Source organism: Nycticebus coucang, chromosome 6 (assembly GCF_027406575.1).
Source record: "Nycticebus coucang isolate mNycCou1 chromosome 6, mNycCou1.pri, whole genome shotgun sequence".
Lineage (NCBI taxonomy): Eukaryota > Metazoa > Chordata > Mammalia > Primates > Lorisidae > Nycticebus > Nycticebus coucang.
Genome location: NC_069785.1, coordinates 96,532,457 through 96,544,832, shown reverse-complemented (window position 1 = coordinate 96,544,832; position 12,376 = coordinate 96,532,457). Strand labels below are relative to the sequence as shown.

Below are 12,376 nucleotides of genomic sequence, written 5' to 3'. Positions count from 1 at the left end.
GCAGTCCTGCTGTGCAAATCAGTCTAAGCCTCCCAGAGAGCATCAGAAAACCTTGTCACTTCCAGGGCCAAGGTGCAGACCAACCATAGGCCTTGGAAAGGTTAAAAATAAAACTAGACAAAACCAATGAACAAAAACAAAACATTTTAGCCCTTGGGGAAGTCCTGGATGTGGGACACTAACCAATCACACTTGAGATCTTCTGTCACTGGGGCAGGGAAAAGAAAGTCCTTTCCAAAGAAGACCAACAGAGAATATGCAGAGCCGTATTCCCCTCTGCATATTCTCATTCAGAGAATTCTCATATTCAGAGAATATGCAGAGGGGCCAGCATGGAGGAGAGGCCCAGAGAGGAGGCCCAGCCCGAGACCCAGCCATGCAGGGAACACACTGAGCCTGGCGCCATCACAGAGAGGAGGCCCAGAGAAGTGGCCCAGCCTGAGACCCAGCCGTGCAGGGAACACACACAGAGCCTGGCGCCATCACAGAGAGGAGGCCCAGCCTGAGACCCAGCCGTTCAGGGCTGGGGCCAGGGCTGCCTGGAACAGCCGAGAGTTCCTCACCTTCTCCACCAGACACCCCAGGAGACAAGCAGCTGCCATCCACCACAGAGGAAAAGAAGAGAGCACGGAGACACCATGTGTGGAGGACACGAACAGAGAAACTGAGTGCGGAAGGCTGAGCAGACACCTCTGATCCAGCCTCCACCCTGCAGCAAAGGCCTGTGGAGCCAGTGGCCATGCTGATGGCAAAGACAGCGCCAAAAAAAGTGCTCCAAGTAGATGCCCTGAACACTTCCACCCACTAACGGCCTAACTAAAGAGATGCCGCCACTTCCAGGGAGAACATCCGTCTACTGTTATACACAATGCTTAGTATTCAATTAAAAATTACATGATGCACAAAAAGGCCAGGAAAAAACAAACAACAACAACAACAGCACCACAGCACTCTGCTGAGAGCACCTGACACATCAGTTGGAGACATGGCCCTGCTCATAGCAAACGGGATGTGAAAAGACTATGGTTACAAGGCTGAACAGAGTAACGCAGGGATGTATCAGAACAGATGGGAAATCTCAGCAGAAAGATGGTGCTATGATTGAACTGTGCTCTTTCAAAATTCGTATGTTGAAGCCCTAACCCCCAATGTGACTGTACATATTTAAAGACAGCATAGTTAGGGATGGAATTATGGCCAAATGAAGCCACGGGAGGAGCATTAGTGCCACAGGGCTGGTGTCCCTATTGGACAAGGGACAGACTCTGGAGTGTCCTCTCTCCCCACAGTGTCACCCCAAGGCCAGGCCTGTGGGGACTCGGGGGCAGGTGGCCACCCACACGCCAGGAATAAGAGACCGCACTGGACACCAGCTCGGAAAAGCTAGACTTCTAGTCCTCAGAACTATGAGAAAATACATTTCTGTTATTTAAGCAAGGAGTCTGTGGTATATCGTTAAGGCAGCCCAGACAGAGTAACACAATGGAAACTATGATTATGAGTCAAATGTAAATGCTAGAAATAAAAAAATATATATATGGTAAGAAAGATAGAGAATGCTTTTGACAAGTCTGTCAATAGATTTAGGATGGCTGAGGAAGTAGTCACTAAGCTTGAAGACAGTTCAAAAGAAATTACAAAGAACGACAAAAAATGAACAGAACATCCAAGATTGGCAGGATTTATCAATCTGGCATAGGTGTAATTTGAATCCCAGAAGAAGAGAGTCAGTGATGCAGAAGAATTATGTGAAGAAATAAAGGTCGGGAGCTTTCAAGATTAATGACACAACACAGATGCAAGAACTCAACAAATGCAGAGAATAAACCCCAGGGCATCCCTGACCAGAGACATGCCGCAGATGGACACAGACACCTGGATACGTTACCTAAACCTCTAATGACCAGAAAATTTGTAAGGCAGCCAAAGAAAAAAGTATCATTACTTACACATAAATAAAGGTAAGTTTTACAACACAATTATAAGAATCTATAAAAGGTGAGAAATAGTGGAGTCAGGTGTTTAAAAAATGAAGAAAGTGAACTGTCACCCTAAAGTTCTATACACATGAAACTGCTTTCAAAAGGGCCATTATACACATTCCGTATATATATTATAAAAGGAAGTTCTCTAAAGATAAAGAATATGAAACCAAACAAAATTTTACTCTACCCAAGGAAATGTCTTTGTTAAAATCTATTTCCTCGACTCCCTTAAAAACTGCACTGCTGAGAAGGACGCTGCCTCTGTATTTCTCCGTAAGGTTCAGAGGGCTCCTCTCTCAATCAGGACCGTGGGCAGTACCGAAAAGCAGCTGCACCCCCATGGGGCTGTCATCTCAGCACCCAGCGCCCTTCAGCAGAGGGGTTGATGGGAACCCAATCTCTGTCTGGAAAGTCCACTCCATGCTGGGAACGTGAATGGCGTGGCAACTGTCTCTGATAATAAGGCCTTTCAGTTAAAAAAAAAAAAAAAAAAATTCACTGGAGGGAAGGGTCCTAACAGAAGTGTTAAAAGCGTCAGGACTGGACTGCTTCAGGGAGCTAAGTGCCCAGACAACACTTGTCCTCAACTAGAGAGCCCACTTGATCTGCTTCTGAGAACAGCAAATTGCAGGACATTGTTAAAATGTCTATAGTCCTCTAATTTTATTTCTTTAGATTATACTCAAAAGACGTATGCTTTGCATCTGTGGTGCCACCAGCAGAACATACATACTACGCCGAGTTTAAGTGAATTATTATTCTATTACTTTCCTGCTGAATTTCTGATTTCTTTTTCGTTACTTCATTTATTTTCCACATTTGGAGACATCATTACCAGTAACACACAGGGAAGTGTAGCCTACTGCAGGGACTTCCAGTAATTACTTGTGAAGCATCCACCCTGTCACCTTGACCTACAAAACCAAGGATTTGTTTAGTGTAGGTAGGAAAGCACAAGAAGGAACATCTTTTCCAGCTGCCTAGTGATTCAATTTGATTGAATAAACGTTTTATTTTATTTCCGAGTGCCAGCCACAAAAGACAGGGGCAGTCAGCGTACTGGAAAGGAAACGGCTGTGCTCACTTACTAATTTGACGCGGTGGCCAGGGGCGGTGCTGATTCCCCACGTGCACTGCTTCCTGCTGGGGTACTTGTTGGGCCAGTTAGGGCTGGTGACGAGGCCACTGGGACTGTGGATCTTCTGCTCACACTCAGCTGTGCCAAGAACCGGAACACGAGTTAGTGCAGAAATCCAGCCTGGGATCGGCCCGAGTGCGAGTGGCCCGTGTTCCTGCTCCCCTGTTTGGAGAGTTTCCCAACGACTGACCGGCTGTCACGCCACTGTTGCCACACTCCGCTGCTGTGGGAAGTACAGTGCTCCTCACCGTCAACGTTTGCTGTCTGCCTCATTATTAGCAATAAATAATAAATGCTAAACAAAACTGAACCTGCTTTTCAACTAAGGAGTCTGTAGCTCAGACTTTTCCAGAGCAAGAGATATCGACAATCAAAAATATCAACACTGGGTATGTGTGAGATATTAACACAACACCCCAAGAAAAACCTTAGGCCATGCCATTTCCAATTCTTTTTTTCTATTAACTGAAACATCACTCACAGCTAACATCCTTAAGACAAGTTATGAATCACATATTTACCTTTTCCCCTCTCCTTTAGCTAAGTGTACACCTGAATACCTAACTCAGAATTTTAGCTACTAAGATAAACAAGCCTTAATTTTATCAAAGCAAAAAGAAGAATACAGGGAAAAATAAGTGAACAGCTACTAGTCCTGGAGACAACTTCTGAACTAACTTCAAAGAGTATCTCATTCGATCAGCACTTTTTTTTAGTTTGTTTATTTATTTTTTGGAATGAAAACGTCATTGTAGACGAGACCATTCCACGTTGTTAATATCAAATTTCAAAGATATTTGATATTCTTAGACTTTTTCCATTCCATGTGGTTTATGATGCTGTACCCTTTACACCTGGTTTAGACTGGGATTCTCTACTCTAGACTGTTGCAAACAAGGGACGCCTGTCCAGCCTTAGCTTCTGTCCTTGCTGCTGTGGCTGCGGCCATCGTTCACTCCTTGAGACTACACCTGCCGTCACTGTGCCAAGTTTCCATGCAGAGATCTGAATTCATCACAGAAAAAGAGACAGGTGAAATTCAGCTCCTGTCAAACTATCTACAGAAATGGTATCAAGACAACAGTCTCAGAACTTTGGTCCCAGTCCTGATAGGGCTTCTATTCCATTGTCCCTCTTTGCCTTGCCACGTAAAATGTGAACTCTGCAGAATTTGGCAAGTAGCCTGAGAGAAAGCTCAGAGGTTCTCTGCTAAACTGTACAAAAAGCATGTGTGATAGCAGAGGTTAAAGAAAATCCCACCCATTTCCTAGCAATAGGGATGAACTTCATTTAGAGGTACCTGGATGTCATTTTATCTGAAAGAAAGTTTAGCTTCTACAACCAGAGATGTATTTGCTACCTGTGAGCCACAGGCTACCCATACAATCTGCAAAAGCTGCCTCATTTGTCTCATTCTTTTCTTCTGAATTATCTTCATGTCTGGGGAAAAATAACTGGCCTGTTGCCCAACCTACTAATTTAATAGAATATATTACTAAGCCACAAATATAGTGCTCATACAGGAAACACAATTCTGCTTGCATACGACTCTGCACCGGGCCATTTCTCAATGGAAAATGAGAAAAGATCACTGACACATGATCGTATTTAAACAGAGCTGAATGGTGCAAAGATCAATCAGAATAATCTCTAATGACTTAAATTACTAGACTAGTATATTAATTAGAATATGATTTGAATAGGTACACCAAGGTTGTTATCTAACCGCCATTCTACATGCTGCTGGCTAAAGTTATAAAATTTGTCTTGGTAATTCTCCTTTCAAAAGAGGTATAAATCGAATTCAAGTAAAAAATTCAAGATGAGACCCTCAAGGGAAGTAAGAATGGAATGAGTATTTCTTGTTCCCACATGACCCCCGTCAGTGATCTTTTCATCATAGTGGCTAAGGGGAGTAAGATCATCGTTTTCAAGAGATCTTGGAATTTGTAAGGTGTTGGGGACAAAATCTGGTAGGTATCTTTGTGCTACTAGTATACATTTTGGGGCCAACACCATGACTTAAAACTTCAAATGACAGAGTCTCTACCACTTTCAAATGTCTTTACTTTGGTCGGCATTTGAGTCTGATACTCCTGGTATTTCGAAGGGCGTCACTGAAGTAGCACATATGTGAGTATTTTGGGGATGGATATTACATGAAATGTTAAACATTTAACTGAATTAGGTTGGAATACAGACAGTGTTATAAGTCTGCTCTACAGAGACTCGGGATAATAGGGGCTTCTCTGGCTACCAGATGGCATCCTAGCAACTTCTGCATCTGTTATACTCTAATGCCACCTACGTGTGAAGGACGCGTCCAGCAGTACCTCTGGTACGTCTGGACATTACACAATTTTTTTTTTTTGGCCATTTGAATAGTCAACCAAGATATCATTCACTGAAATGATGAACTTTACTTAGAAGCAGTGCTTTACCCAGACAATGTGAAATACCACATGTTACCAAGAAAAGAGTGTCCCTTCTCATACCTTCCTTGCAATCGTGATTATTTTCATGTAGTACGAAGCCGTTACGACACTGACACTGACACGTGTAGCTTCCCATCGTGTTAAGGCATTCGGGCTGACACCTGCCGTTGTCTTTAGAACATTCATCTTTGTCTAGCAGACAGATAAACCCCATAGTTTAGTAAGTAATTTTAAAAACAAAGAATGTTGAAGGAGAGTCATTTAGTTGTGGTTAACATTGGCAAAGGGTAAACTAAGTTACAGCTTTTCCCATTCCCAATATAAAACAAAAAAAAATTATAATTTCTTAGTTTTACCCTTTCCTTGTTTAGTTTGAAGCCTTGCACCATGGGTTGGGTGTCCGCGACCACTTGTGCTACAATGACAACTTGTAATCCTCTTTCATTCCTATGCTGATGAGAAGGAGGAGGAAATCGACAGATCTTTTTGCAAATTCCTCCTAAGTATTTATTGCTAATTTTGAAAAAGGAACTTCAAATTCTGTCTAGTTTGAATAAAGGCAAGGAGTAGTATTTAAGTAAGAGGGAAATCATTCAAATATTTACCATGGTGTATAGACAGAGGCTAAACAAGGCTCCAAGTTTTGTATGTAATCACTTCAAAAAAATCATTCAGTGTAACTACTGTGGTTGATTTTTTTTCCCCATTAACCTTGCAGTTGCGCTTAGCATTAATGAATCTGGACATTCCATAACATTCCAAGACAGGAAAAAGCATCATTAGACTACTCTCAAGAAGAAAATTAATTTATATATTTTAAACAAATCTACTCTGGCACTCCAGTTCATTAATACGTAATCCCCTAAAAGGACTTTTAGTGCGCTAGAAGTGAAGTTAGACTAGGAAATATGAGCTTTAAGAAACAGCCAACAAATTCACTACAGGGAAAAACGCCAAGCTACATTAACAAGCGGTCTGTGCAGGGGGAGGTGTCAGCTATCACGGCAGCTGTCATCCTACGGCTGGCTCGTCCCTTATAGTCAAAACTGGCAGCCTGCTCCTAACACACGGTCTGACGGCACGTGAGGCGCCCACCACTCCCACACAGAAGGAACAGGAGGGACACATGACAGTCACAGAACTCAGGCTGGGTTCAAGTTTTACTCTCTCAGCTGCTCTTCCTGGTGAGCTCCTGGTGGCATGCACAGTCTGCTATTTTTCCTTTTTTATCAAATCAATATTTACTCTACGGAAATAGGTGTAGGGAAGATGTTTTTGTTAGAGAACCTGGCGTCAGTTTTTAAAAGTGCATCTACTTTTCTCCTTTGGGAGATGGATTACATGGCATAGACCATACATGCTTCAAAGAGCTATTCAAGTGCTGGCTGTATCAGAATATTTCAAATACATACAGGCAATCTCAGGTTTTAAAGGAGACATCAGAATCAGTGTGTTTGTGACTTATCCACTGCTCTTCTAGCACGTACTATGAAAAAACAACATAAAAAGCAGACTAAAGAAAATTATTCTGGCCGGGCACCGTGGCTCATGCCTGAAATCACACCACTTGGGAGGCCGAGGCAGGTGGACTGCTTGAGCTCAGGAGTTCAAGACCAGCCTGAGCCAGAGCGAGACCTCATCTCTAAAAATAGCCCGGTGTTGTGGCAGGTACCTGTAGTCCTAGTTACTCAGGAGGCTGAGGCAAGAGAATCACTTAAGCCCAAGAGTTTGAGGTTGCTGTGAGCTATGACGCGATGGTACTCTACCCAGGGTGACAAAGTGAGACTCTCTCTAAAAAAAGAAAGAAAATTATTCTTTAAAAGAGCACCAAATGCCAAAATGTATAAAAATCCAAAATCTAAATAGAGAAATAGTTTTGTAAAATCAATTTTAGAGCAATTCATCATAATTTTGAACCCCTATTTCCTTAACTATAACAACAGTGAGAATAATGTTAATAGTTTATAAATTCTGAGAGACCTATCCAGAAAGGGTGGCTGGTAAACCATACTTCCTACCACAATGGTGCGAGTGACTGCATTTTCTAATACTGAAAGTTAAGCAGTAAACTATTTAAATATATTGTATTACTATAGATTTGCTGGGGCTATTTACTTAAGAAGCATCAGAAAAAAATGCTTCCCTCTGAGTGCAGAAATACACTTTATATTTGGTAAATGGAAAGAGCCAATTAAAAAAATTATGGTGCCAGAATTACTCTGAAATAGTAATCTCTATGAAAATATTTACAGAATGATGGTTTTTGTACTTAAAATAAGACCTGATAGGATGAGCTTTAGTTGAACTCCAGCTCAGCCAGGTTTTTGAGAGTTGTTTAAAAACCTAACAATGGTAAGTAAAATAGCTTGGAGGAAACTAGTTCACATCTGTAACTGGCTGGTGACGAGACGGACTGTGCAGAGACTAGCCCTCTGGAGGAAAGAGATCTCCGGAATCACCATGTTATCAGTAGCGTCTGAATGGCCATACATGAGGGACACAAAAAGGTTAAAAGACAAACCTGTGCACATGTGTTACTCAGTAACATGTGCATTACTGTTTGAGTGTTTAAATCCACAATCATTTCATAATGAAAACTCTGCCAAGACGTAAAATACTCCCAATGTCTAAACTTCACTGTAGTGGAACTGTCAAGTCATTAAATGATATTTCAAAGTACAATAGTTTGAAGGTTTGATAGAACATAAACTGACTAAGGTGATGGTCACTAAAGGGGCATAAAACCTGAAGTAAAGCCAGGGCTCTGTAGCCCATTATCATACTTCTGTTGTGCTAGAAAATAGTAATTTCAATAATTTTTGGAAGAAAAGAAGAAGTAGGGGAGGAAAGATGGGAAGAAGATGCGTTGTTATTATTTATATAGTCACATCTGCCTAAGCATCTGTTATTTTTTACTTTCCCAGGTTAACACTGTTTCTTGCCTTCTTCCCCACATCTGATATTGCCTAATTTAATTTAATCAAAGTCACATGAAAGTTGAATGTGCTATAATGTATTTATGGATTAATTGAAATTTAAGCTCAAGTTCAAAGCTAGACTAATGAAGGAGTGACTGAAAGCAGCAGAGGAACGTCGCCATGCCCACATGAGCAGAAGGTGCTAAAGCTGCCTGTGTGTCAGAGTCACATGGAAAGAGAATCCCAAGAAGTCACTGGGATACTTGAAATCATCCAGGTGTTTCTGGTGTCACAGCTCACAGCAACCTCAAACGCCTGAACTCAAGTGACCCTCCGGGCTCAGCCTCCTGAGTAGCTGGGACTACAGGCACCCACCACCACGCCTGGCTTGTTTTAGAGATGGGATCTCACTCTTGCTCAGGCTGGTCTCCACCTCCTGAGCTCAATCAATCCACCTGCCTCTGCTGGGATTACAGGCGTGGGCCACCGCGCCTAGCACATTCTATACTTTTTCCCCTAGAAAGGTCACCTAACTAGGGGAAAAACTGTTAGGAAACACAACTGACTTCCATTTTCACTTCCTCTTCTGCTCTCGGGGCAACAACTTTGTGTTTTGAAGAATGAGAATCCAAGAAAGGAGAAAAGTGAGGCAGATGGAGGGCTTTAAACGTCTCTCACAGTGTCTGCATAATAAATTACACAATTGAGAAGTCTATCAATAATTTGTGTGAAATTTTCTGGCATTTTCATACACTAGACACAAAATAAAGAAGCAGTATTACATAGTTCTTATTAGTGCTAGAAATAAATGTTTTGTTCGGGAGAAATAAACATGTGGAAATTAGTCCTTTCTTTGGAATGGACATATCTGATTTCCATTCCTCTGGGTTAGATACAGAAAAAGGTCCCTCATCAGGGAAAATGAAGGGGGTGTCCCCCCCCACCTCCCAGGGGCCTGCAGCACCTCTGAGCCTGTCCCAGGCTGTCAGATTGTGAATAATACATACTGGGTGGAACTGAAGTGGCAACTTGCATCAAGTTCTTGCAAGATTCAAAAATAAAAATTTTCTCATTGCAGAGAGCCTCCTTATCTGTAGGAGAAAGAAGTCGACAGTCCATGCAACAGAACTGAAACACACACGAGCAGATAGCTCCAGCTGAATGTTCAGGATCTGAAATAAACACTTGCACACAGCAGAGCACACACAGGTTCAACTCAGAACCGCCGTGTAAATAATCCCCTTCAAAAGGCACAAGTAAACTCCTCCAAGAGCTACAACAGAGACAACTCGCTCTTTCAATAAACATGCAGATACTTCAATTCCACTAGTCACAGAAACTTGGAAGCAGGATTCAAAAATCAAATGAGAAAGCTGCAGTAGTTTCACCATTTGTCATTAAATCACACTAATATTTAAAGTTTTATCAGTTATATTGGGTTCGATTTCATCTACAAATACCAGCAAAAGCTCTATGGGAAAATTCACATACAAGAAATATTGTGCCTAAGAGTTCCGCAAAGACCACACGGCCAAACAAGCCAAATGCACAGCAGAGTCCTTTCATTGAAGAGCCTCCTGCGACTGCCTCAGCGTCCCAGCAGGGTGTTTCTCAGAGCAGCCCCAAGTGCTTAAGGGGTCAAGATTTCTAGGCTTAGTCTGCATCCTGGTTGACACGCAAGCTGTCAAAGTGCATCCGGGTGGAGTACCAAGCAAGCATTGTCCAGAATCAGAATTTTGCAGTTAGTTAGCCATACGTCATACCTCTTTGTTTTAATATCCTCCCCACCTAGTATTTCTTAAAAGTCAGTCCAGGGATAGTTGGTACTTCCCGGTTTCTCAGGGGAGTTAGTCAAGCAAGAAGTTAGTGAGTACTTTCCCATCTATCTTGGAAGTGAACCAGACTTACTCCATTTTGTTGAGGGCTTGCAGCCCAGAAATTTGCCAGGAGTTAACTGGTATTTTTCTACTTTAGCCTAGACCTAACAGAACAATTATAAGGAAAAATCCACCCACAGCGAAAGGCAGATAAGACAAGCAGACCATCTGAAATAATGTAAATGTGTGCAAGACACAAATTATTTTATCTGACTCCTACATCTGTTATAGACAGAAACAAATGGGGAGTCAGGGATTTGATTCCATTTCTGCCACTGAGCAGTCATTAGGCGCATCAGTAATAGATCACATTCCCACTGTATTTATCCCCGAGGGAGACTGCTATTAAATGGGATTTGTTCTTCAAATTCTGTTTTCACTAGTGCAGGAGTCAGAACTAGTCTTTTCATTAATACAAGGCTGCTGAAAGAGGTGGAAGGCCTGCCTTCAACTCCCACGGCCTGAAGTCACTTGTTGCATTACACCCAAATAATGAATACTATAATTAAGCTTATAAAACTGTGTCAAGTTCCCAAATATTTTTGTTTTTACATATATAAAGTCCCACTAATAGTTCCTTTATGTTTAACCCATTAAAAAAAGTAATTCTGCTCTGAGCAGAACACAGTTAACTTTTCTTTACCACTTAAATTAAGTAAACTACATCTTATATGCCCAGGCAGACTTCGAAACTTCAAGCACGTTACATAAAATTAAGTTTGGCTTTACTATCATATTAAGTAAATAATTATTGTTAATATAATAACAAATTTCATTCAGTCCAAGAAAATAACAGTAATATATTGTTGGACCACAAATCTTCCAGGAAATTCGTAGGTTATTACATTCTCAAATATACAAAGAAAAATAGACACATGATTTCCCATATGTCCAAATAGTCCCACTTTGACATTTCTAATTTTTTTGTTTTAATATTTCTTAATTATACTGCATTGGTCTTTAAATATACCACGAAATCAAGAAAGCACATTTCATTTTGATTTTTGCACAAGGCCTTCTAAATTTTCTTCTGTAAAATACAATAACTTCCAATTTTCAAGGTATGCAATTTTTGTGACTAATTTATGATGCTTCATCAGAATTGATATGAGTGTTTCTTAATTTTATGGCTATTAAAATGACAGAAATCATGTTAATTGTTCTGCTAACACATTCTTAGAATTATCCTTTCCATGAAAATGCTTACTTAAAATCTGAGGCTATGTGCAAAACCACCTAAATCTCTTCTGCGATTATTTTATTAGATAATGAGATGTTATGTAGACAAAATACTATAAATACATTATTTCATTCTGTACACTGATATTTATTTATCTGTCTTTATTTACATTTCAGATGAATATGAGGGTACACATCTTTAGTTTACACTATTTTCAATTCTAAGGTAAAGTTCCAGTTCTAGTTGAGCCCTTCACCCAGGGGCTGTGCTGAACACCCTCACGTTGTGCGCACAGTAGGTGAGATCCCGCCGATCGCCCTCCCTCCTCCCTCTTCTGTCCTCCTCCCTCCCCCTTACTAGACTACACTTGTGTTTTTCTTTCATGTGGGCGTGCAGTTGTTTATATATTGCTAACTCATGTTAGCATTGAGTACACTGGATTTTTTTCCCCATTCTTGTGAAACTTTACTGAGAATTATGTGTTTCAACTCTATCCAGGATAAAGAGTCTCCATCTTTTCTTACGGTTGAGTAGTACTTCACGGTAATCATTATACCACATTTTATTAATCCATTCATGAGTTGATAGGCACTTGGATTGCTTCCATGTCTTGGCAATTGTGAACTGAGCTACAATAAATGTTCTGGTGCAAATGTCTTTGTGGCAAAATCATTTTTTTTCTTCTGGGCAGAAACCTAGTAATGGGATTGTGGGATCAAATGCAAGGTCAACTTTTAGTTCTTTGAAAATTCTCCATATTTCTTTTCATAAAGGTGGTATCAGTTTGCAGTCCCACCAGCAGGGTAGAAGTGTTCCCTTCTCTCCACATCCACGCCAGCATCT

The 12,376-nt window shown here is 41.1% G+C and overlaps 1 protein-coding gene across 1 annotated transcript in view; it reads right to left on the bottom strand.

Moving 5' to 3' along the window:
- Positions 1-482: 482 nt before the first annotated feature.
- Positions 483-12,376, bottom strand: part of LOC128588802 (tolloid-like protein 1) — a 63,549-nt gene continuing 51,655 nt past the window's right edge. The window contains 3 exon segments of the mRNA XM_053595598.1: positions 483-722; positions 3,074-3,201; positions 5,619-5,750. Of these exon segments, the coding sequence (XP_053451573.1) occupies positions 483-722; positions 3,074-3,201; positions 5,619-5,750 (500 nt within the window).